Source organism: Suricata suricatta, chromosome 3 (genome assembly GCF_006229205.1).
Source record: "Suricata suricatta isolate VVHF042 chromosome 3, meerkat_22Aug2017_6uvM2_HiC, whole genome shotgun sequence".
Classification (NCBI taxonomy): domain Eukaryota; kingdom Metazoa; phylum Chordata; class Mammalia; order Carnivora; family Herpestidae; genus Suricata; species Suricata suricatta.
This window is the reverse complement of record NC_043702.1, coordinates 58,812,416-58,835,742: the sequence shown is the minus strand read 5'-3', so window position 1 is coordinate 58,835,742 and position 23,327 is coordinate 58,812,416. Positions and strand designations below refer to the sequence as shown.

General features: G+C 38.0%; 2 protein-coding genes across 3 annotated transcripts in view; one reads left to right on the top strand and one right to left on the bottom strand.

Annotated features, from left to right (window-relative positions):
* The window catches only part of METTL8 (methyltransferase like 8), a 79,343-nt gene extending 57,355 nt beyond the window's left edge, over positions 1 to 21,988 (bottom strand). Inside the window, exon 1 of the mRNA XM_029934393.1 lies at positions 21,760 to 21,988. The gene's annotated coding sequence lies outside the window, so the exon portion shown is untranslated. The remainder of the gene's footprint in view (positions 1 to 21,759) is intronic.
* A 113-nt stretch (positions 21,989 to 22,101) lies between these two features.
* DCAF17 (DDB1 and CUL4 associated factor 17) overlaps positions 22,102 to 23,327 on the top strand; it is a 32,055-nt gene continuing 30,829 nt past the window's right edge. The window contains exons 1-2 of one of the 2 annotated variants that reach the window (XM_029934391.1): positions 22,102 to 22,583; positions 22,983 to 23,086. In XM_029934391.1, the coding sequence (XP_029790251.1) occupies positions 22,458 to 22,583; positions 22,983 to 23,086 (230 nt within the window). In that variant the 5' untranslated portion in view covers positions 22,102 to 22,457. The remainder of the gene's footprint in view (positions 22,584 to 22,982; positions 23,087 to 23,327) is intronic. The other variant, XM_029934392.1, reaches the window with a different exon arrangement.

Below are 23,327 nucleotides of genomic sequence, written 5' to 3'. Positions count from 1 at the left end.
TAGAAATTTATTTTCTCACAGTTCTGGAAGCTAAAAGTTCAATATCACGATGGTATCTGAGTTGGTTTCTGGTGAGGTATCTCTTGCTGGCCTGGAGACCGTGATGTCCTCCATGCATGCTTAGAGAGAGAGATGTCTCTCTAGTGTCTCTCTTCTTACAAGGACACAATTGTTGTTTATTAAATTTTTTTAAATGTTTATTTAGTTTTGAGAGAGAGAAAAAGACAGAGTGAGAGTAGGGGAGTGGCAGAGAGAAGGAAACACAGAATCTGAAACAGGCTCCAGGCTAAGCTGTGAGCATGAGGCCCAACAGCAGGGCTCGAACTTGGGAACAGCAAGATCCTAACCTGAACTGAAGTCCAAGTCAAAGTTGGATGCTTGACTGAGCCACCTAAGTGCCCACACAGTTTTATTGGATTAGGGCCCCATCATTATGATCTCACTTAACTATTATTACCTTGATAAAGACTGTATCTCCAAATATAGTCACACTGGGGGCTGGGGCTTCAACACATGAATTGGGGCAGGGTTGGGGAGACACAATTCAGTATATAACAAAAGCCATCTTGGCCTGACCTCAGGATGGTACAATTTTAGGAAAGAAAATTGGAAAGATTAAAAGATTAAATTAGGTGTCACTGTCAAGTAGTTGGACTAAGTTTTATTTGAAGCCTGTCCTACCTCTGGCTTTTTCAGTTATTAAGCCACTACATTTCCTCAATTATTTAAGCCAATCTGAGTTTTCTGTTATCTGTAACTCAAAGTAACCTGCTAGTCGTGCTCCTGGATGGCTTAGTCAGTTGAGCAACCCACTCCTGATTTCGGCTCAGATCATGATCCCAGGGTCATGGGATTGAGCCCCATGTTGGGCTCCAGGCTGAGCTTAGAGCCGACTTAAGACTCTCTCTCTCTCTCTCTCTCTCTCTCTCTCTCTCTCTCTCTCTCTCTCTCTCAAAAAATCTGATAGAGCAGTTATATGATTTCCTCTACCACCTGGCAGTCTGGGGGTAATATATTTGTTTTTATCGAGATTAGGCCTGTCCAGGCTGGTAGTACAGAAAATAGTGGTGACTCAGGACAGTGGTATTGTGGGAGAATATAACTGATGACCATGACGTAAGCCCAAACTGACCAGAAATTAAAAAAAAAATAAAGATGTTAGAGAAGAAGGAGGGATAAGGGTGGGGTGCAGCTGATGGACTTCGTGTGGCTTAACTCTGTGTTAAATAGAAATGGGTGGGGGGAGCACCTGGCAAAGCATGCAACTCGATTTCAGGGCTATAAATCAGAGCCCCATGCTGGGTGTAGAGATTACTTAAAAATAAAATCTTAAAACAGATTTTATTTTCTTTTAGAAAAGAAAAAAAAAAAGAAAAGAAGGGGAAGAGAGAGAATGTATGGGTTAATAATTAGGCCTTCAGAGTTTATTAGCCCCTGTCACCTTGTAACAAAAACAGTAACACTGTAACAATGGGAGGGAAATCCTGCTTTCAATGAGAGAAGCTCTTATGTGTGGCTAAAAAGAACCACAAGGTTATAAACACCTATGTATGCGAGAGAAACTTTAGCATGGACAGAAGCTAAAACAGGGACTGCAATCCACCAACTTATTTTAACCTTCTCAAGGTCATTATAATTGATCTCCATCCCTTGCTCTTCAGGAACAATCTCCTACTGGACACATTTATTAAAACAGGGTTTGGGGCGCATGACTGGCTCAGTCAGTAGAACATGTGACTCTTGATCTCGGCGTTGTGCACTGGTGTAGTGATGACTTAAAAAAATTAAAAACAAAGAAACAGGGTCTGTCAAACTGAGGTCCTATGACAATTTTTTAAATAGTGTTTTTATTATGATAGTTAATAATTTTATTATGATAATATAAAAATAAAATCAATAGGAACAAACATATAACTGCTAGTGCCTGGGTTTGCATTTATGATCTTTTTGGCAACAGCAGCATGGATATGATATGGAAATGATGCATCTGAGTATACAGCACACTGAAAAAGATTCTGCAGTAATTTCAAACTGAGAAAAGTGGTAAGGGAATTGAAAAGATACACAGCACATGATAATAAAGATGGGCTAAAGTCAAGTGAACCTATGTGGCAGAGGTCAGTTCCTACTTAATAACGAGAGCTGCAATTTAGTTTTGGTAACACATCAGCAGTCACATTATGGTGTTAATTTGTATTTTATTGGCTTTGTGATTATACTTATACTTACTTTGATTTTATAGTTGAAAAATAGCTCTATGCACAAGGAGCTTATATCTAGATTTGTGTATCAATATAAGTTGATTTAAGTCAACCCACAGGTCTGAGAATTGTTTTCCCCTTTAAATTGAGGTTTATACATTTTTCAACAGTGAAAAAAACTGTATTAGAAGATTCTATTCCAGAGAATTCTCTTATTCCTCTTTTTTAAAAAGTTTATTTATTTTTTTTTGAGAGAGAGAGAGAATGAGACAAGCAAAGAGAGAGAGGGAGAGAGAGAATCCCAAACAGGCTCTTCACTGTCAGTGCAGTTCCCAATAGATGCTTAACTGACTAAGCCACCCAGGTGTCCCTCTTATTCCTCTTTAATTGCTGAAATACTGCAAAGTAGGCCAGAATCACCTCAAGTCTTCTTGGAAAGCAGTTTCAAGTGAAGGGGCATTGGGTTTGGACTACGTTGAGTACAGACTCTGCCACCTGCTACCACACAACCTCTGATACGACGCTTAACTTTGTTAATCTTAATTTCCTCCATGTGAGCTAATAAGATTATTCTATGGTATAGGAAGGTCACAGAAGATGATCTATGTAAAATATATATGTAACATAATGTTGGATGCATGGTAAGTGCTCAATAAACTTTAGCTGATGTTACTATCATTATCATTAGTCTGGTTCCTCTTATAACTTCCAGAGGGCTTCATGAACACCACAGAATCAAGCCTTCCACTATGCTTCTTAGTTTCAACAACCCTAAAGTAGTCCCAATTTCCCAAGAAGGTAAAAGACTAATTTAACAATGAAGTGGGGAAGCAGAGTAGATAGCGCTGAACAGAGAATATAATGAACCTCAAGTACAAGACCTGGTCCAACCATCTATTATCATGACTTCTAGAAAAGTCACTTACTTGGCCTGAGCCTATTGGCTCATTTGCAAAATAGAGATAATTCCTAAGTTACAAAGTTCTTGCATAGAACGTTATAAAATACATCATACCTCACAAACATAAAGTCAAATTATTATTCAGTGAATGCCAGAAACATTTCTAAATGGCACCTGTTGAGATGAGCATTGGGTGTTACATGTAAGTGATGAATCACTAAGTTCTACTCCTGAAATCATTACTACACTATAGGTTAACTAACTTGGATTTAAATAAAAAATTTTTTAAAATTGCACCCCTTAAAGTAAAAGGAAAGAATCTATCAGATGAAAAGTTAATAAATTATTATGAACACCATTCCCACCTCTCACTGTTGAGCAATCAGGTACTGAAATGGTAAATTAGAACAGCAAGCCAAACTGAAATTAACAGCTGAGCCTTTTATTTACTACAACAGTGTAAGCAAGATGCAAAGAGAGGCACCAGGTCTCCAGAGTTCCATTTTTTCCTGTGGGATGGTACTCAGTAAGGATCATGTAGATGCAGCACAGATGGGGGAGATCGTCTCCTGCCTTTTTATGGATCCATGGACAAAGGGGGTTGGGGTGAGAAGAACTAAGAGAGGTATGGTACTGAGCCCAAGTAGAGAGAGTATTTCAGCAGCAGTCCTCATTATTGAGCATGACTGCCCAGGGGAGCTTTGACTGCAATCCCTCCAGAAAACTGCAGTGCACTGGCTGTACACCAATTCTTGTGTGGGAATGGCAGCTCTTCCCATGAGGCCTTCCAAGAAAAGTCTTGTAATAGCCTGTAGTCAGGTCTGAAACATCACACATAGGATTCTGACTTGGAGCTGGACTCTTCATTCCTTACCTAAACATATAATAAACCTTATTCCAAGACATTATATAAATTTTAAAAAATCAATACATTTAGGAATTATTTTTAAAGCCCATGAATAATAATGCCACAGCAAGTTGCTTAAGAACACTTTGTGTGTGTATATATATATATATATATATATATATATATATATACACACACACACACACACATATATATATACACACACATACATACATATTTTTAAGACTTTCTTTTAATCTCTATCCCTAATGTGGGATTTGAACTCACAACCCCAAGATCAAAAATCACATGCTCTACTGAATGAGCCACCCAGGAGTCCCAAGAAAGTATTATATACTGAATCTTGATCACATCATTGTAGAAAAACCTTAGTGATCTTCAAACTATAAAAGGTCTTATTTCTAATATTATCTGTAAGTCATCTGTTAAGAGCTTGGAACTACTTTTTTTTTTAAGTTTATTTGAGAGAGAGAGACAGAGAGAGACAGAATCTCATGCAGGCTCCATGCTATCAGCACAAGCCCAACCTGCTGCTCAATCCCACCAATCGTGAGATCCTGACTTAAGCCCCTGACCTGAGCCACCCAAGTGCCCTAGAACCATATTTTCTATAAAAACATTTTAAATGGTGATTAACATACAGAGCTGGCCCACACATGCTTTTAAAATCCATATGTGGATGAAAAGAAATGTTTATTTTAAATAATCTTAGAAAAGTGGCAAATTTCATTTTCCCAACAGCTGAAACACTGCCAATCCATAATGCCTGGGGCATCGTGAATCTTATTTAATACAAAAACATTATGATTCTTTTAAAACAACAACAACAACAACAACAACAACAAAACACATAAAACTTGTCAGCCATTTTTTGCCTCCTAATAACATAGGGTGTGTCTATAAAGTTACGTTGTTTAAAAACTGGACGTGGACATCAAAATAAGTGTTGACTCTTCAAGTAAGTCACTTTGAGAGATTACTGTTTATTCCAATAATAAACAGCTTTGAAATTTTATTTTCAGATAATGTCCTCATAGCAGGCCTATTTATTCTTTTTCATTTCCTCAGTGGTGGCAAAGTCTTTGCTTTAGAATAATATACCCTTTGTTTTCTTAGACTAAGTTGTTGTTCTTGTTGCTATAAATGCATAGCCTTTCAACATAGCCAGCTTGGAAGATCATATTCATTGAGGTATAGCTTCTGTTTCCTTAAACAGCCTTAAACAGTCATACCTCATAAGTCAAGTTTACACAGTACACACTAGACTAACACAAATGATAGTATACTGTGTGCTATTCTTTTTTAAGAAGCCAAAAACTATCTGGAAATATGAGATGAATATTTTCTTTTAATATCAATAGCAAAAATAGAAAATATACAGGGGCTAAGATTCCTCTTATGATTGCAACAAACATAATATGAAATACCCAGAAATAAACTTAGCCAGGAATGTTTGGACTGATATGAAGAAAGCTATACAACTCTACAGAGGGGCATGGAAGGTACTTTTAATAAATAGGAAGACAGTACATGGGTTTCTGAAGCTGAAGATCAATAATTTAAAATTTTAAATTCTCATCAAAATCACCCATAAAATTAAAGAAATCCACTCAAACTTCCAATAATGTTTTTGAGAAACTTGAACAAGTAATTTAAAAGTTTATCTGGAAGAATGTACACGTAGGAAGCAATGCTAACTTGTGGTGGCGTCGGGGTAAGTGGGGGTAGGGAGATACTCATTCTTCCAGACATGTACACTATACAGCAAGTATGTATATCTTAGCCATGTCTCTAGTGCCAGAATATACAGTCAACGCAGTGAAAAAGGATAATCCAGAAACTAGTTAAACTGTATGTAAGAATTCCATTTGTAATAAAGCTAGTATTTCAAATCAGTGGCGTAAGGCTAGACTATTCAAAAGAGTATTCCACCCTGGCTGGCCCGTTGGTGGAATCTGTGACTCTGAATCTTGGTGTTGTGGGTCTGAGTCCCAACTTGGGTGTAGAACTTACAAAGAAAGAGAAAGGAAGGAAGGAAGGAAGAAAAAGAGAGGAAAGGGGTGCCTGGCTGGCTCGGTCGTTGCAGCCTGTGACTCTTGATCTTGAGATTGTAGGTTCAAGCCCCATGTTGGGTGTAGAGATTACTTTAAAAAATAAAAGAAAATCTTTAGGGGAGGTGCCTGGCTGGCTCAGTCAGTGGAGTATGCAACTCTTGGTCTCAGGGTCATGAATTCAAGCTCCATGTTGCATGTGGAGCCTACTAAAAAAATAAATAAATAGAATACAAATAAATAATACATAAATGAAATCTTTTTTTAAAAAATGAAAAGAAAATGGGCTACATATTTGGAAAGAATAAAATTATATGCCAATGCTATATCTAACACCAAAATAAATTCCAGATAATGTAAAAAATACTCCTGAATAGGTCTAAAAAAATATGTGTTTACTAAAAAGTAGGGTAGAAAAGGCTCTTTTGAACATGACACCAAAGCTATAAAGTAAAAAAAGAAAGAAAAAGACTAATAGATTGCTTATAAAAATTTATGGGAAGATATGCTATAAAAGACACTATAATGTACTATTGATATATAAGGAACATTTAGAAAATACTTAGAAATGACCTCAGTAGAAAATGTGCTAATGCCATCAACAAACATTCACCAAAAAAATGCAAAATGACCACCAATACTTAAACATATTCATCACACTAACAAAATGTTTTGGGGGCATGCTTTCTTTTTTTTTTTTAATTTTTTTATGTAAAGAAGCAGAGAGAGAGAGTGGGGGAGGGGCAGAGAGAGAGGGAGACACAGAATCTGAAGCAGGTTCCAGGCTCTGAACTGTCAGCACAGAGCCCAATGCAAGGCTCGAACCCATGGACTGAGATCATGACCTGAGCTGAAGTTGGACGCCCAACCTACTGAGCCACCCAGGCACCCGTGGGGGATGCTTTCAACTGCAAGTAACAGAAGACCCTGGCTTAAATAATAACAGAATAATATCTCTTATAACTGGGAATCCAGAGGTTGGGCAAGTTCTAGGTATGGTTTCATCTTTAGTTCAATAATGTCATCAAGGACCCAGGGTCCTGCCATTTCTCCATCCTGCTCTTTGAGCATCACTTTCACCCTAAGGCTGGTTCCCTTTGCCAGTTATAAAATGGCTGCAGCAGTTCCAGGCATCATACTGACACATCAATATCCAGAGGAAGAAAAGGACTCTCTTTCTTATGCCTTTTTTTAGGGATAGAGAAATCATCTCATAAGCTCCTCAACAGGCTTGCTCTCAGATTTCTCTGGCCAGAACTGAAAGTCATCAACTATCCCTAAATCAGTCTCTGGGAAGAAAATGGGTTCCTATGATTACTTTAAACTAGAGGTTCCCAGAGTATGGTCCAGGAATCCGTACGGGCCCAACACACTTTAAGGGGGTCCACAAAAGGTCAGAATTCTTTTCATAATAATATCAACATATTATTTGTCTTTTTTTTTTACGGTGGTGACAGTTGTACTGATGATGATGATGCATAGGCAATAGTAGATAAAACTGCTGGCATCTTAGTCTGAATCGAGGCAGTGGCACCAAACTGTACTGCAGGTGACTACTTTCTTCGCCAACCTTGCACTGACAGGAGAAAAAAAAAAGTCAGTTTCACTTTAGCATATCCTTGATGAAGCCTAACAATTGTTTTCATGGAACACCATTTGTACTTTGGCATTTTCTCAAAAACAAAGTAAGCCTGTCAGGAAAACAACGGACACCATTTGTTGCCATTAATAAAATTCAAGCTTTTAAGCAAAAAGTTAGAATTCTAGAAAACCTGTGTCCACCATATTAGGTTAACAGCTTTCTGACACTTCAACACTGTTCTGATGAGAATAAGGTATTTTTGATATGGTATAACAAAATGTGTCAACATTTGGAGACCTGCACAACTCAGTCAACCAATATTTTCCAGATGACACATATGATATTGCAAAATCATACATGGTTAAAAGATTCATTCAACGTGCCAGACAACCAATGGATTTTAAAGTAACAGATTATGAAAAGTTCACTGATACGGTTTCAAATATTATATTGCAATTCACCTTTAAGAAACTACCACTTATTGGAACTTGGTGTAGTATCAAAGAAGAATATTCACATTCATCCTAAGAGACTATTAAAGAACTCCTCCTCTAACTACGCACATTTCTCTGTGAGATCAGCTTTTCTTCACATAGATAAAAGAGAACAACATCATCACGGACTCAATGCAGAAGCAACAATAAGAATCCAGTGAAACAGGTCAGAGGATTATGAGGTACAAACTTCCAGTCATAAAATAAGTAAGAGAGACAAAAAGTACAGTGTAAGAAACATAGTCAGTAATATAATAACATTGCATGGTGATAGTGACTTATCACAGTGAACAATGAGCAATGAACAGAATTGTTAAATCAATATGTTGTACATCTAAAACTAATATAATATTGTATGTTAAGTATATTTTTAAAAAAGGAATCTGGTCATCTTCTCTTAGGCCAGATAGTAAGAAGATTCGCAAAAATGTAAAACTATGCCATTCGTCTCATTAATTTTTTTCCTTTGGAAAATATTTTCAGTAAAAATGGTATTCATGCTAATAATGTAGTGGGTTTATCACTGTTATTTTTAAGTGACTTAATAATATTTACATTTTTCTTAGGTTTAATTTCTAATATAGTAATTTTGATAACTCTGATCCATATAAATAAAAGCCCTTGGGGGTATAATTATTCAGTGTCAAGGAGTCCTGAGACCAAAAAATTGGAGAACCACTGCTTTGGATTAATTTTCTAGGGTGATATGAAGAATGGCAAGTCCACTAACTTTTTAAAAAAAAAATAGTATGATGGTTTAAGTATTTGACTTTGATTTATCATTTTGGCAAAGTGAAATGTTGTGATCAGTGGCATACAAAAACAAGCATACTTACACACTGTCAGGGTAGACTGCACTGAGAAACCTTTTCTGAGGAAACTCTGGTAATACAAATAAAAACTCTGTTTTAAAATTTTTGAATGTTCATTTTTGAGAGACAAAGGGGGAGAGCATGAGTGGGGGATGGGCATAGAGAAAGGGAGACACAGAATCTGAAGCAGGCTCTGCACTGTCAGTCAGTATAGAGACTAATGTGGGGCTCGAACCCACGAATCGCAAGATCATGACCTGAGCTGAAGTCAAATGCTTAACCCACTAAGCAACACATATGAAAATTCTTAAAAGAATATATTTGATGGAAATTTTAATTTCTAGTAATATATCCTAAAAATATAACTGGAAGAATATATTAAGGATTTGTCACGGCATTGTTGTATATTATCATGAAAAACTTGGCTGACATCTCAATACTTATCTTCAGAAAATTGACTGAATTACTGTATATCCATATAAGGGAAAATCATGTAGCTACTTAAAAATGTTACTTAGGGGCTACTGGGTGGCTCTGTTGGTTAAGCATCTGGCTCTTGATTTTGGCTCAGGTCACAATCTCACAGTTAGTGAAATAAAGCCCTGCATCCGGCTCTGCGCTGAGTGTGCAGAGTCTGCTTGGGATTCTGTCTCTCAAAATAAATAAATAAACATTTAAAAATATTGCTTATAAACCTGAATTTACTGATATGAAAGAAGTCTATGAAGTATTAGGTGGGGAAAAAAAGTCAGGTACAAAATAGTACCTTTAGTAAGATCTAATTTTTTAAAATTAATATGTGTAATAACAAATATGCATATACATAGGTAAAGTCTAAATGAATTTACAGTTTTCTCTGATTGAAAGACTCAAGGAGTTCCTTCTATTTTCTTCTTCATACATCTCAAATGTTCTTTTTCTTTTTAAGCAAACTCAAATAACCTTTATATTCAGGAAACATAAAAATATTTTTACAATCACTAAGTATACAAATTCAACACAATATCCACGGGTAGAAGATCCATGTTTGGGAAGGAAGGAAAAAAAGATGGTATGGGCAGTAGTAATAGTAATACTCGAAAAGTCTCAAAATTTTTTTCTAACAGTCATACATTTACATGCAGGAAAAGATGCCATGGAATCTGTGAGAGCCTTGGTAAGGGGACCCAGACAGGGTGCTGTGGACAGCTGTATCCAGGACCCATTTTTCCTAGGACCATGGAAGTTCAGAGAATGATCAGTTTTAAAAGATTCCAATTTGTTAGACCACATAAAGCCAACAACTGCAGATGCACAGAAGGTAGAGGCAAAGAATCCTGAAGGAGAAAGAAATTGTTGGAAAAGGCAAAGCATAGCAAGAGGAGGTGGAAACAAATAACCCATGCTAGAATACCAAACTCCGATGACTTAGAAACGTCCTATTCACCAACTATGGCAGGTACTTGCCACATTGCTATTTGACATTAAGGCTGCTGTCTCTTTCCATTTGGTAACTGTGTTTTTGGTCTGCCAGAACCTTTTCATTTATAGTATTTCTTAATCATCAGACAGCAAACACAGATGGCACCAGTCAGGTCTGCCCAGCTTAGCCTTCAAAGCCAGCTCCTGAGAAAGCTCGTGCACCCTCTGCTGGTCAGCTCCATTCCAAGACAAAAGGGTCTGAGTCCTAATAAGACAACTTCACAAATCACAGGGATATACTTTTGTGTTCTCTATATAGCTAATTTCAGTGAAGAGTCCTCAAACTGCCACCTAAAGGAAACAATTCCACATAAAAACAATGCCTTCCTTCCTTACACCAAAGAAAAACATCATAAAAATTAAAGTGCTGTGAGAAAATACACCATCAAAAATATGTTAATGCAAATGATGTCATCTTATTACATAATTAAATAAGTAAAGGTGTGCAACACCTAATCTGACTATAGAGCTTCATTAGAGTTTTACTTGATCCAAAACCTGAGAATTACTATAACAATAATATCTGTATAGGTTTTACAATTTACAAAAAGCTCTGATATTCATTTTCACACCTCATCCTTACAATAATCTTATAAGTAAGGGATGAAGGCAGGACAAACATTTTTACCACCATTTTACAGATGTGGGAGATGAGGCTCAAAGATGTTACATGTGTTGCCTCATCCACACAGCTATAAGACTCCATAATCCAAGCAGGCTTCCTGACTCAAAATTCTATGGTCTACTCAGTACACTATTACACCTGAACTGCTGATCTACAGGGGTTTTCTATAGAGCTGGTATGTATTTCAGGCAGAGAAGTAAAAGGCCGAAAACCTCTGTTTTTATAATACATTCCATTTTGTTTCAAATGTGACCAAAATTTCAAATGCTGAACTCTAATAAATCTAAGGAATTTGTATCGTAGGCAGTGGTTTGTCCTAAAAGAACATGAGTTGTTGGTTTTTTTTTGAGAGAGAGAGAGAGGGAAAGAGAGAGAAAAAATGAGTAAGGGAGGGGCATAGAGAGAGGGACAGAATCCCAAGCAGGCTCTTCAATGTCATTAGACCCTGACATGGAGTGGGGCTTGATCTCACAAATCATGAGATCATGGCCTGAGCTGAAATGAAGAACCAGATGCTAAACCAACTGAACCACCCAAGCATGCCCAACCATCAGATTAACAAGGTGAGTGAACATTTTTAATAAGAAATCTACTGAAAACCAAATAACCTTAACTTTGGAATTTCTATATGTGGCATGTCTACACCCATAAAGAGTAGATCCTGCCAGGCTTTGGAGCTTCCGCATTCACTCAGTCAATACTATTTATACGGTATGAAACAGGGTGGGAATCCTCAAGTTCTTGTCCTTTCTCTTGAATCTTTACAATCAATAATTTCTCACTTATGGAAAAAAAAGCATTATGAATACTATTTTGTTGGAGTGCCAAGCTAAAAATCTGTATGCTGAAGAAGATTCAGTGTAATTCAGCTATAAACACAGAGATCCCCAAAACTAAAGATCAAAACAAAGTAGTAATGATAAATAGTATCAAACATTTATATAGTACTTGTTATGTGCCAGGCATTACTTTAAATGCTTTAATATGTTAACTCTTTTAGTCCTCCCCCAAACCCACTTAACAGGTAAGTAAATGAAGTACACACAAGTTAAACTAATTCTAGTTAAGTAGGGTACCCTAATTAGCATAGCTAGTAAGTTTTGTGGCTAAGATCTAAACCCAGGAAGGCTGGTAACTGAGTTCACCTTAACCACTAAAGCTATGTTGCCTCTATACAGTGCTGCCTACTATATTCCTGTTACATTTTTATATTTTCTAAAGTTTATTTATTTATTTATTGAGAGAGAGAAAGCATGCATATGGGTGCATAACTGGGGGAGGGGCAGAGAGAGAGAGAGGGGCAGAGATTCCCAAGCAGGCTCCTCCCTGTTAGCACAGTGTCCGACACAGAGCTCAATCTCACAGACCATGAAAGCATGACCTGAACCAAAATCAAGAGTTGGATGCTTAAACCAACTGAGGCACCCAAGCACTCCTATTGCATTTTAAAAGTAAACTTTTAATTTTAGAAGTCTTAAATTTACAGAAAAGTTGCAGATAGTACAGAGAGCTCTCATATTCTAGTTTCCTATATTATTAAAATCTTACATTAGCACGGTAATTTTTCACAATTAATAAGCCAATGCTAATACATTATTATAAGCCTAAGTCCATACTTTATTCAAGTTTTCTTGATTTTCATTCGATGTATTTTTCTTTCATGGAATTCCACCTAGAGCACCACATTATATTTCATGATCAGGTCTCCTTAGGCTCCACTTTGGCTCTAATAGTTTCTAAGACTTTGTTTTTGAAGACCTTGACAATTTTGAGGAATACTGATCAGGAATCTTGTAGAATGTCCCTCAATATTTATGAGACATTTCCCTCATGATTAGATTCGGGTTTGGGGTTTTAGGGGAAAAACTATAGAAGTAAAGTGCCATTCTCATCACATCATATCACAGGTATTCAAGATATGAATATGACTTATCAGGGTTGATGTTAACCTTGATCACCTGGCTGAGGCAGTGATTGACAAGTCTCTCCGCTGTGAAGTTATTCCCTTCCTCCTTTCCATACTGTATTCTTGAGAAGGAAGTCACTATGTGCAGCCCACACTTAGGGAGTAGGGAGTCATGCTCCACTTCTTTAAGGGCATAATATCTACATAAATTATTTGGAATTCTTTTACATGGGAGATTTGTCTCTTCTCCCCCATTTATTTATTCAATCACTTGTTTCTATCTGTATGAAGTCATAGATATTTATCTTATACTGTGGGCTATAACCCAAGACTACTTTATTTACTGCTCAAACTCTTCCTGTTTTGGCCATTAAAAGCTCTTTCTTCTATACAGTTTCTTTCTACAGTTGGCTCCTATGTCCTTTTGACATACTCCCATCATTGTGTTTTTGTTTTTGAGCACTTCCTTTATTTTCTGGCACTACAAGATATTGCAGGCTTATGTTGTATATTCCTTAACCCAGTCCTATAATCAGCTACTTCTCCAAAGAGTGTTTGTTCCTTTTATTGGGGAATGGACCAGGGACTGGGTGTGCTCCTTGCTACGAGATTGCTTTTAGGCCCCCTCAACTGACAAAACAAGGAAGTAGATGTGGGTATACTAAACCTTGTATAAACACATGTCTTTATAAATACTTCTATATGTATCTATCATTATCTATAGCAAGCTAAACTAGAGTTCATCCTTTATCAGCTAGAGCACAGTGCTTAGGAACAGTTCCTATTGCCTTCAGTTTTAGTCTCATTTTCAAGTTACTTAGGTCAGTACCTTTTCCTCAGCCCCTTTCAGTGAGGTTACTGCACACATTTATAATACAGTTAGATTCTTTCATCAGTCTGCCTTCCATCCTGAATCCCATTTCCCCTTATTTTTTAAAATTTGCATGTGTCAAGGATTACTATTTGTGCTGTAGAGCTCTATGGGTTTTAATAAATGCACAATGCCATATATCCACCATTCCAAAACCATGAAATAGTTTCACCACCCAAAAAAGATCCTCTGTGCTACCAAATAAACCCTCTTCCTTCCCTAAACTACCTCTTTCAGTCACATTTCCCTAACAGAGAATGTCTTAGACATCATTGCTTCTCATCCTTTCCCCTTACAACAATGAGTTCACATTTATAAACTCATGTAATTCTCACTTCAATCCTGAGTATTTCCTCTTAGTGGATGATTGAATGAAACTCAGAGAGAATAAGTGGCTTGGTTAAGATCACACTAAGTGGTGGTGCTAGCACTACAACTTGTGCCTTTTGACTCTTGGTATGATGCTCTTTCTATTAACAACACTGCTTCCTTGTTTCTAGCTGGAAGAGATGGTTATGCACAGAGAAAAGAAGAGAGCACAGAAACGGTGGTAAATGATCGTATCTTACATTAATAGAAGGTTTTACACTAAAAATATTACAGTGGAATTGTAGAGGTGCCTAAGTGGCCCAGTTGGTTAAGTGACTGAATTCCGCTCAGGTCATGATCTCCAGGATCATTAGTTCAAGCCCTATGTCAGGCTCTCTGCTGTCAGGGCAGAGCCTGCTTCAGATCCTCTACTTTCCTCTCTGTTCCCGCTCTGCTCCCACAGTGTGTGCACATTCTCTCTCTCTCTCAAAAATAAATAAATAAACATTAAAAAAATAAAGTGGTACTGTAGTTCTGATAGTTTGGTGAACTGACACCCCAAAACCCTTTCTGTTATAAAATATTCCCAAAGGCTGAATAAAAAATTTTCTTGTTAAATACATCACTGAGCCAACAAGAAAAATCTTTGTAGACCAAAAGCTAGCAAAGTTCCAAAAGCTGAGTGAGAACTGAAGTGACCAGCTGCCCAAATCCCACAATTTATTAAAAAAAAAAAAAAAGGACACAAAAACTTATCTAAATAAACTCAACATTGTTTTAACATTAGAAAATATATTTAGATGGGGCTCTTGGTGGCTCAATTGGTTTAGTGTCCAACTTTTGATTTTGGCTCAGGTCATGATCCCAGTGTTGTGGGATTGAGCCCCACATTGGGCTCTGCAATGAGCATGGAGCCTGCTTAAGATTCTCTCTGGGGGCACCTGGGTGGCTCAGTTGGTTAAGTATCTGACACTTGATTTTGGCTCAGGTCATGATTTCATGGTTTCATCAGTCTGAGCTCTATATAGGCTCTGCACTGAAAGCCCAGAGCCTACCCGAGATTCTCCCACTTTTTCTGCCCCTCCCCTGCCTGTACTCTCTCTGTCTCCCTCATAATAAATAAATAAAGTTAAAGAAATAAAAATAAATAAAGGATTCTCTCTCTCTCCCTCTGCCCCTCCCCAACTCATGCATGCACTCTTTCTCTCTCTCTGTCATTCCCTAAATAGGTAATTCACCACATTATCAGATTAAAGGGAAAAAATTATATGATTATCTCAGCAGATATAAAAATCAAATAAACACCCTGAGTGGCTCATTAGATTAAGTGTCAGACTCTTGGTTTCAGTTCATGTCTTGATCTCATAGTCACGGGATCAAGCCCTGAGTATGGCTCTGAGCTGAGTGTGACACCTGCTTAAGATTGTTTCTCTCCCCTGCCCTCCTCCTCTTCCCCTCTGCTCCTTCCCCCAACTCATGCATGCTCTCTATCTCTCAAAATAAACATTTAAAAAAGATCAAATAAACAAGACTTTTAGCAAATATGGAATGAAAGAGAATTTCATTAATCTGATAAAGGGTAGCTATCAAAAATTTACAATTTTATCCTAATGGTGAACTATTAGAAGTATTTCATTTATAAACATGAATAAAACAAGAATGGCCAGCTTCACCAGTTTTATTCATTGCCATTAGGAGGCCTGGCCAGCATAGTAAGAAAAGAAAGAGTAATAAATGGTAAGAGCTGAGAAGGAAGTAATAACACTGCCACAGTTTCCTGAGGAAACAATTATCTACATAGAAAAATCCTCCAAATCTCACAAGTGATTTTTTTCTCTTTTTTATACAAATGACAATTATTACTGCTAAAGATAAAGTTTGGCAAGGTTGCTAAATAAAAGACCAATATACAAAAAGAAAATTTGCATTTTTATATGCTAGCAAAAATATAGTTAGAAAATCTAATTTAAAAATTTACCATTTATAACACTGACCAAAAATATAATGTACTTAGGGAGTTTAAAATATGCAAATCCCTTATGAAAAAAATTATAAAACTTCATTGAAAGACACCACAGATCTAAATAAATGGAGAGACATATGGTCTTCATAAGTAGGATAATTTGATATGGTAAAGATGTTAGTTCTCTTCAAGTTGATATACAGATTTAATGCTATTCCAATAAAAATTCCAATAAGGTTTTTTGTGGAACTGAAGCAGATTTAAAAAGGTATATGAAAATGCAAAAGGCAAAAAAAAAAAAAAAAAGAAATAAGATACTCCTGAGAAAAAGGAATAAGGTAGAGGAGTTGTCCTACCAGCTCTCAAGCCTTACTATACAAGTAGTCAGATATTAGTCCAGGAATAGAACTACAACAATGGAACAGAAAACAGAGGCTAGAAACAGACCTAATTATAAATGTAAACTTGATATACAATGAAGTTAGCACTGCAGATCTGTGAAGAAATGAGGGACCCTTCAAAAAATAGTTCTGAGACAAGTGGTCATTCAGGTAGAAAAAATTAGGAATAATAAATGGGTGTTCATTTAAGCTGCCATGTTTGTGGTAATTTGTTACACAACAAGAGAAAAGAAATGCATTCTTTAACATGTATCCCAGGAAACAGGTTAAAGGATGTCTATAACAGTACTTTTCTAGGAATAAAAAACTTGAAAGAAACAAAAGCCCAGCCAGTAGAAGATGGATAAATTGTAGTAAATTCATACAATGAAATACTATATAACAGTAAAAACAAATGAAATGAACTATAGGTACTTTGTCAAGTATAACGTTGAAGAAAAAATAGGTGGGACCCTGGCTGGCTCAGTTGGTAGGACCATGTGCTGCTCTTGATCTTAGTTTTGTGAGTTTGAGCCCCATGTTGAGTGTAGAGATTACTTAGAAATAACTTTTTCTTTAAGGTTAAGGAACTTTTTTTTTGACAGAAAGAAGGCAGGTGCAGGGGGTGGGGAGTGGCAGGGCAGTGGGGAGAAAGAGGGAGAGAGAGAGAGAAAGAGAAAGAGAGAGAGAGAATCTTAAGCAGGTTCCATACCAGGCATGGAGCCTGATGTGGGGCTTCATCTCACAACTGTGAGTTCATGACCTGAGCTGAAAGTAAGAGTTGGACGCTTAACAGATTGAGCAACTTGGGCATCTGAGAAATAAAATCTTAAAAAAAAAAAGAAAAGAAAAAAATAGACACGTTGTAGAAGAGTGTGTGTGTGTGTGTGTGTGTGTGTGTGTGTGTGTGTGTGTATATATATTTATTTCTTTATATATAGTATAATTCAATTTATATGATATTTAAAAATACTCAAAACTTAGTAATATTTTATTTACATAAGGAAGAAAGAGGAATCTGAGAACCAGGAGAGGCACAAAGGAGATGTCAAAGTTGTAGGTAACGTTCTGAAGTTTTGTTTTGCTTTTCTTTTTCTTTTTTAAAGTAGGCTCCACACTGGGGTAGAACTCATGACCCTGAGATGGACACATGAGCTGAAACCAAGAGTCAGATGCTTGATGGACTGACCACCCAGGCAACCCTGTTCTGGGTTTGTTTTTTTAAGTTGATGATAAATATATGGGTATTCATTTTTATAATTTTTATTATGTTATATTATCTATACATGTTCTTTAAATAAATAAAATAATATTATAATAAAAATAGTTTATAAGCATTACTATCAACCTTTAAACCTGAATTTTTCTGAATTTTGTATATGCATGAATGTACTTCATATTCATATGGTATGCACATTTAATAAAATCTAGGTATTGTGTCATAGACACCACATCATAAATAGTTCCCTGTTTTCCATTTGTTCTGGAGGAGTTTAGAGAGGCTTATTGTGGTTCTGCTTTATTATCATTTCACTTGAATCTTTTCTTTCCTTCATTGTTAATATCCACTATATTAGAAGTCTTATCAACTCAACTTCCAAAATATATCCTGAATCTGTTCACTTCTTTCCATTTCTCCTGCTACCATTCCAGTCCAAACACTAGCATCACTTACCTGGACCAAGTGAACAGCCACCTGTCTCTCTCTCTCTGCTTCCATTCTTGTCTCCCCACAGCACATTCTCCACACTATAGCCATAAAGATCCTATTATATCACAAATTAGACTATGTCACTCTCTTTCTTCAAAGCCTCCTTTGAAGAGGAGCTTTGAATAAAATCCAAAATTCCTTATGCCTGATATAACTTGGTTCTAGCTTATCTCTCCAAGTTCATCTCCCTCACACACACTACAAAGCCACTCTGGCCTGACAGTTTTAGAATAAGCCAACGTTGTTATTGCTTCGGGAACCTTGCATTCAAGCATCTTTCTGCCTGGACGACTACTAACCTCAGTTCTTTACAGACTGATTCATCCTCATCATTCAGGTCTCAGCTAAAAAGTCCGGTCTGCAAGAGGCCTTCTCTGACCACTCTGACTAAAACAAAGCAGAACTTCCAACCACACTCTAAAAGCACATCACCCTGTTTTGTCTTCTTCGTGGCCCTCATCACTACCTGAAGTTTTATTTTTAAAAGCTATGTATTTATTATCAATCTCCCTCCACATGTAGAGACGTTGTCTCCATTCACGGTTATACCCTATGCCAAAACAGTTCCCAGCACAAGGTACATGAAAATAATTATATGCTGAATCAATGACCTCTGGTGGTTTTGTTTCAAATGAGTCTCTGAACAAATGTTTAAGTTTAATAACCTGAATGCTTTATTATGCTCTTTAAACAAAGTATATGAACAAAAAGCATTTTATTAACTTCTGAATTCAGATCTCTTTGTTTTTAAAATACCATGATGAGGCGCCTGGCTGACTCAGTTGGTAAAGTATGCAACTCTTGATCTTAGGATCATGAGTTTGACATTGGGTGTAGAGATTACTTAACAAAATAAATTTAACAAAATATATATTTAAAAGAACATCATGGTAAATATAGCTAAGTATTCTGTTAAAACATATGACACAGACTGAAAAATAAAAACAATAAACAAAAAATAATATTTGTCCTATGTCTTAATGAGAAGTCATTTTTAAATCCTAATCTAGGGATATCTGTGCATGCCACTCTACCCTCAACAAAAGGAAAAAAATATCTACTTATAGGTAGGACTGTTGAGGATTTAAGTTTTTAAAAAGTTATTTCTTCTTATGAACACTGTGGTTTCCTACCAATTTAAAGAAAAAATGGAGACTAAATCTGCATATATGTTAAAAGTACTTAGTTGCAATAATAAATTCTATACAGAGTCCTTAGAATAGTCCATTTATTCAACATACATATACATCCTTCATATACTGCCTAAAATGTGGTTAACGCATATGTATGTTAAATGAATGAATAGACTACTATAAAAACAGTATGTTGGGGGACACCTGGCTGGCTCAGTCAGTAGAGCATGTGACTCTTTATCTTAGGGTCCTGAGTTCAAGCCCTATGTTGGGTGTAGACCAATTAAAAATAAAAATAAAAGCAATGTGTTGGGAAGGCAGACAAGCAACAATTCTAACATGTATACAAAATGTATACAGAGTAACACATTAGAAGAAACAAGGCTATAACTGAAGTGAGGGGTCAGGAAAAATGTGAGTGGAGCTGTGATACCTGGGATGAGTTATGAGATAAACAGATAAGAAAAGGAAAGTGAGGGAGCTCCAGAGAAAATGTGAAAGGCCCACTGGCTTGAGCAAGTGAACAACATGTCAGAACCACAAGAGCCAATGTTAAGTAAGAATGGACAATGAAATAAGGCTGAAAGTGTGGGCAAAATGCAGACGAAAGTGCCCTGTACACTACATTAGGGGACTCAGATTTTGTCCGGTAAGGTACCTCTTCAGACCCCTAGAGATTTGTACACATATCCTCAAGGCTATAAGGTTTCTCTTTTATTTTCAACTTGATAAAAATCAACCAGAAAAACATTGTGTTAAAGGATACTCTGGATTATCTGGATGACCCCCTTTTAATTGATTCCTGTCTTAAGATTTCAGTTCCCATGTTTGTGTTTAGCATTGCACTGGCAAACAAGTGGTACCATTTGTCACTGGCACAGGTTAATGAGAAAGGAGTGGGGACTACTTTATGTAAGTGGTGTTATTTGACAAGTGAAGATCAAATGAAATCATGACACAGCGAACAAAGGAAGGCTTTGCAGCTTTTCTTTAAAAAAAGAAAAGAGGTGAAGGCACTGAGTAATTTCAACACGAGTACAATATGGACAGGGCTTTTATAAAGAAGTTATGCTATGGAGGACAGTGAATATTTGCTTTTGAAGCATATTAGGTCCAGCAGAAAGTCTCATTGGTAACAATGAATACATATTCATTTCAATTTACTTGTTTCATAAGTGTGCTTCATTTAATTTATAACTGGGAGTTATAGTTGTATAAGATATACAACATAAGGGGTTTATATATAGTTTTATATTTGCATATATTTAACATACTGAAAATATTTTAAGTTAACAATAGAGAATCCTGGGTATCTACTCAGGCTTGAGAAATTCTGCTCTGGGTGATTGGGAGCCACTGAAAGATTTTATTAAGGAAATGACAAATTTGTGCTTTAGAAAAATCACTCTGGTAGCAGGACTGAGAATTAGAATGGAAAGTACTTAAGTAAGTCATAAAGGAGGGTACTTAATATAACAATGTGATGAAGTGGTGGAGCCCTAAGTTTCGCAGGGGATATAAAGAGGAGATAGGGGAAAGCACCTGGTTGTGGGTGAGGAAAGGAGGGCATCAGGGATGACCGCTCCCTGAGTGACTTGGTGGGGAGATAAAGACCACAGAAGACAAACAAGTGAGGGTGAAGGCGAATGAGAAAAGAGATGAATTTAAGTCAGCAACGATGTGAATTTCATTTCATCCAAAGAAAATCCAGTTCTCCTTTCTAGGTCCCAGTTTTCTCAGTGACAGCTGCATTCATGAATTACCAAATTAACTATTATAGCGCGCTCTAAAAATATACAAAGCACTCCACAGTATGCTGTAAATAAGTCATGAAAAATCAGCAAAAGCCCAGGCCCTGAAGGAAATATTTTAAGTTAACAATAAAGAATCCTGCGTATCCGGAAACAAATTTTTACTAAACACTTAAATTGTGACCCAATGCACTCCCAATGTACTGTACTCTTTGCTCTGTCCATCAAATGCAATCACTCCCTTGCCCACGTATTAAAAAGTAGCATGTCAAGCCCACGTGGGAGTCGCAAAGACACCACCCCTAAGGGACTTGCAAAGCAATGGGGGCACCGGTAGTGGATGATTACTGAAAACGTAGTGTAGGGGGAACTTTGACCCTACGCGCAGGGGTAGTTGACCAAGTTACCTTTTACTTAGAGGAATCAACGTGGAAAATCTTACAGTCCAATAAGAATGTAAACATTTCATATTTAACTACCAAAAGAAGAAAAAAAAGGGGCCAGAGGAAGGAAAATGCAGCAATTACCGCGAAACCAGCTTGTGTCCCCGCAGGCCACAAAAGGGCGAGCCTCTGGGAAAGTGTAAGTCAATCCTAGTTTGGTGGAAATGCCAGCATCTTCCACCACTAACTCATAATAAAACGGCATTGTGCTTATAGACCCAAAATATTTCACCGTCAGCCTCATCCCTCATCCACAACGTCCAACGTGTGACTTGAAGGGAAAGCCGCGGGCCGTACCTTTAGCACAGGACACTGCTTTGTGGGGAGAAGGGGGGTGGCTTTCAACACAGCGGCGCTCGGCCAGGGCCTTCTAGAGCGAAAAGTCGGGAGCTGAGAGACTTGAGGGTATCCGGGAAGCAAGGTTCACACAGCGAACCGAGACCAGGCGGCGGCAACACAGCGCCCCTACGGTTCTGCCCCGCGCGGCACGCCGACACGGAAGAGCGGCGGTAGCCGCAAGGCGCAGCCTCGGCCGGGCCAGAGAAGGAGGGGATGGGCGGGGCCTCGGCTGGCGGGGGGCGGAGCCGGCACAGAGCTCTCCGCCCGCCGCCTGATGGGAATTGTAGTTCTGGAAACTAGCCAGGCTCCCTCAAAGGGCTCTGGGAACTACACTTCCCGGGGAGAAAAAGGCTCCAGCGGGCCGCGTGTTGCGGGGGCGTCGCACTGTCCGCAGACCCATCCAGACTTGCAGAGTGGTAGAGAGGCAGGCCGGAAGGGGTGTCTTTTTCCTTCACTCTGCGATCTGGCAGTGCCAATCCCGTCTTAACCTCGCCCCACTGCCGTGCGCTCCCTGCCCGGCTCCCCGCGCCTGCTTTTCCTGGGCGCCTCAAGGAGTTGGGGCCTGGAGGTTCGAAGGTAACGGCAGCTGCTTGCCGCGGGAGCGAGGGGCGCGCCCCTCTTCAGCCCAGCAAACCCTGCTCCCGGTCCTTGCCTCCATGGGCCCAACTCAGAAACCCAACGTGTGCCGCCAGCTGAGTCGCCGGGCGCTGGGCTTCTTCTCGCGGGATGCTGGCGTGGTGCAGAGGACGAACCTGGGCATCCTGCGGGCGCTGGTGTGCCAGGTGACCGCCGGCTGCGTGGAATGGGGCCAAGGGCAAAGGGGAAACTGGCGGCTAAGCCTCCTGCTGGGGTGCACTTTTTACTCGTTAGAGCTCCTTTTTAAGAAGATCACAGGTGATGGACAGCGGTATCCAGGCCCAGAACCTGGGGAATTAGTAAATAGCTATTAATAGAACCACCGGATGCTTTTAGTTTTAAGCTTCTTAAAACTGCAAACAGTCTTTCTAAAATTTGGTCACACTGCTTTAAACTTGAGGACCCAGTGAGGGAGAAATGAACATGTTTTAAATAACGTACGTGAAATTACTTTAAAAACGGTAGATTTAATTATCCCACTTAATATTGGTGCAGGTAGAGACTTATGAGTTATTTCCTAAACCGAAATTCCTTGTGTCTTTCAGGAAAGTACTAAATTTAAGAATGTTTGGACAACTCATTCCAAGTCACCTATAGCCTATGAGAGAGGAAGAATATATTTTGACAATTATCGGTGCTGTGTCAGCAGGTATCTTTTTGGTGAACATTTTTCCTGTAATTCACCTTGCTATTGATCTTGACTCATTTTTGTAGAACCACATGCTTTATCAGTTTTTAATGAAAAAGAATTGAAAATGAGCCCAAAATAAGATGTGTATACTCTTAAGATCTTTTTTAAATCCAAAGTTAGAGATTTCATCTTTGCAAATCCGATTTAAAATGAATTACTTTATAATGCAAGCAAAATAATAGGTTGCTCAGAGCATGGC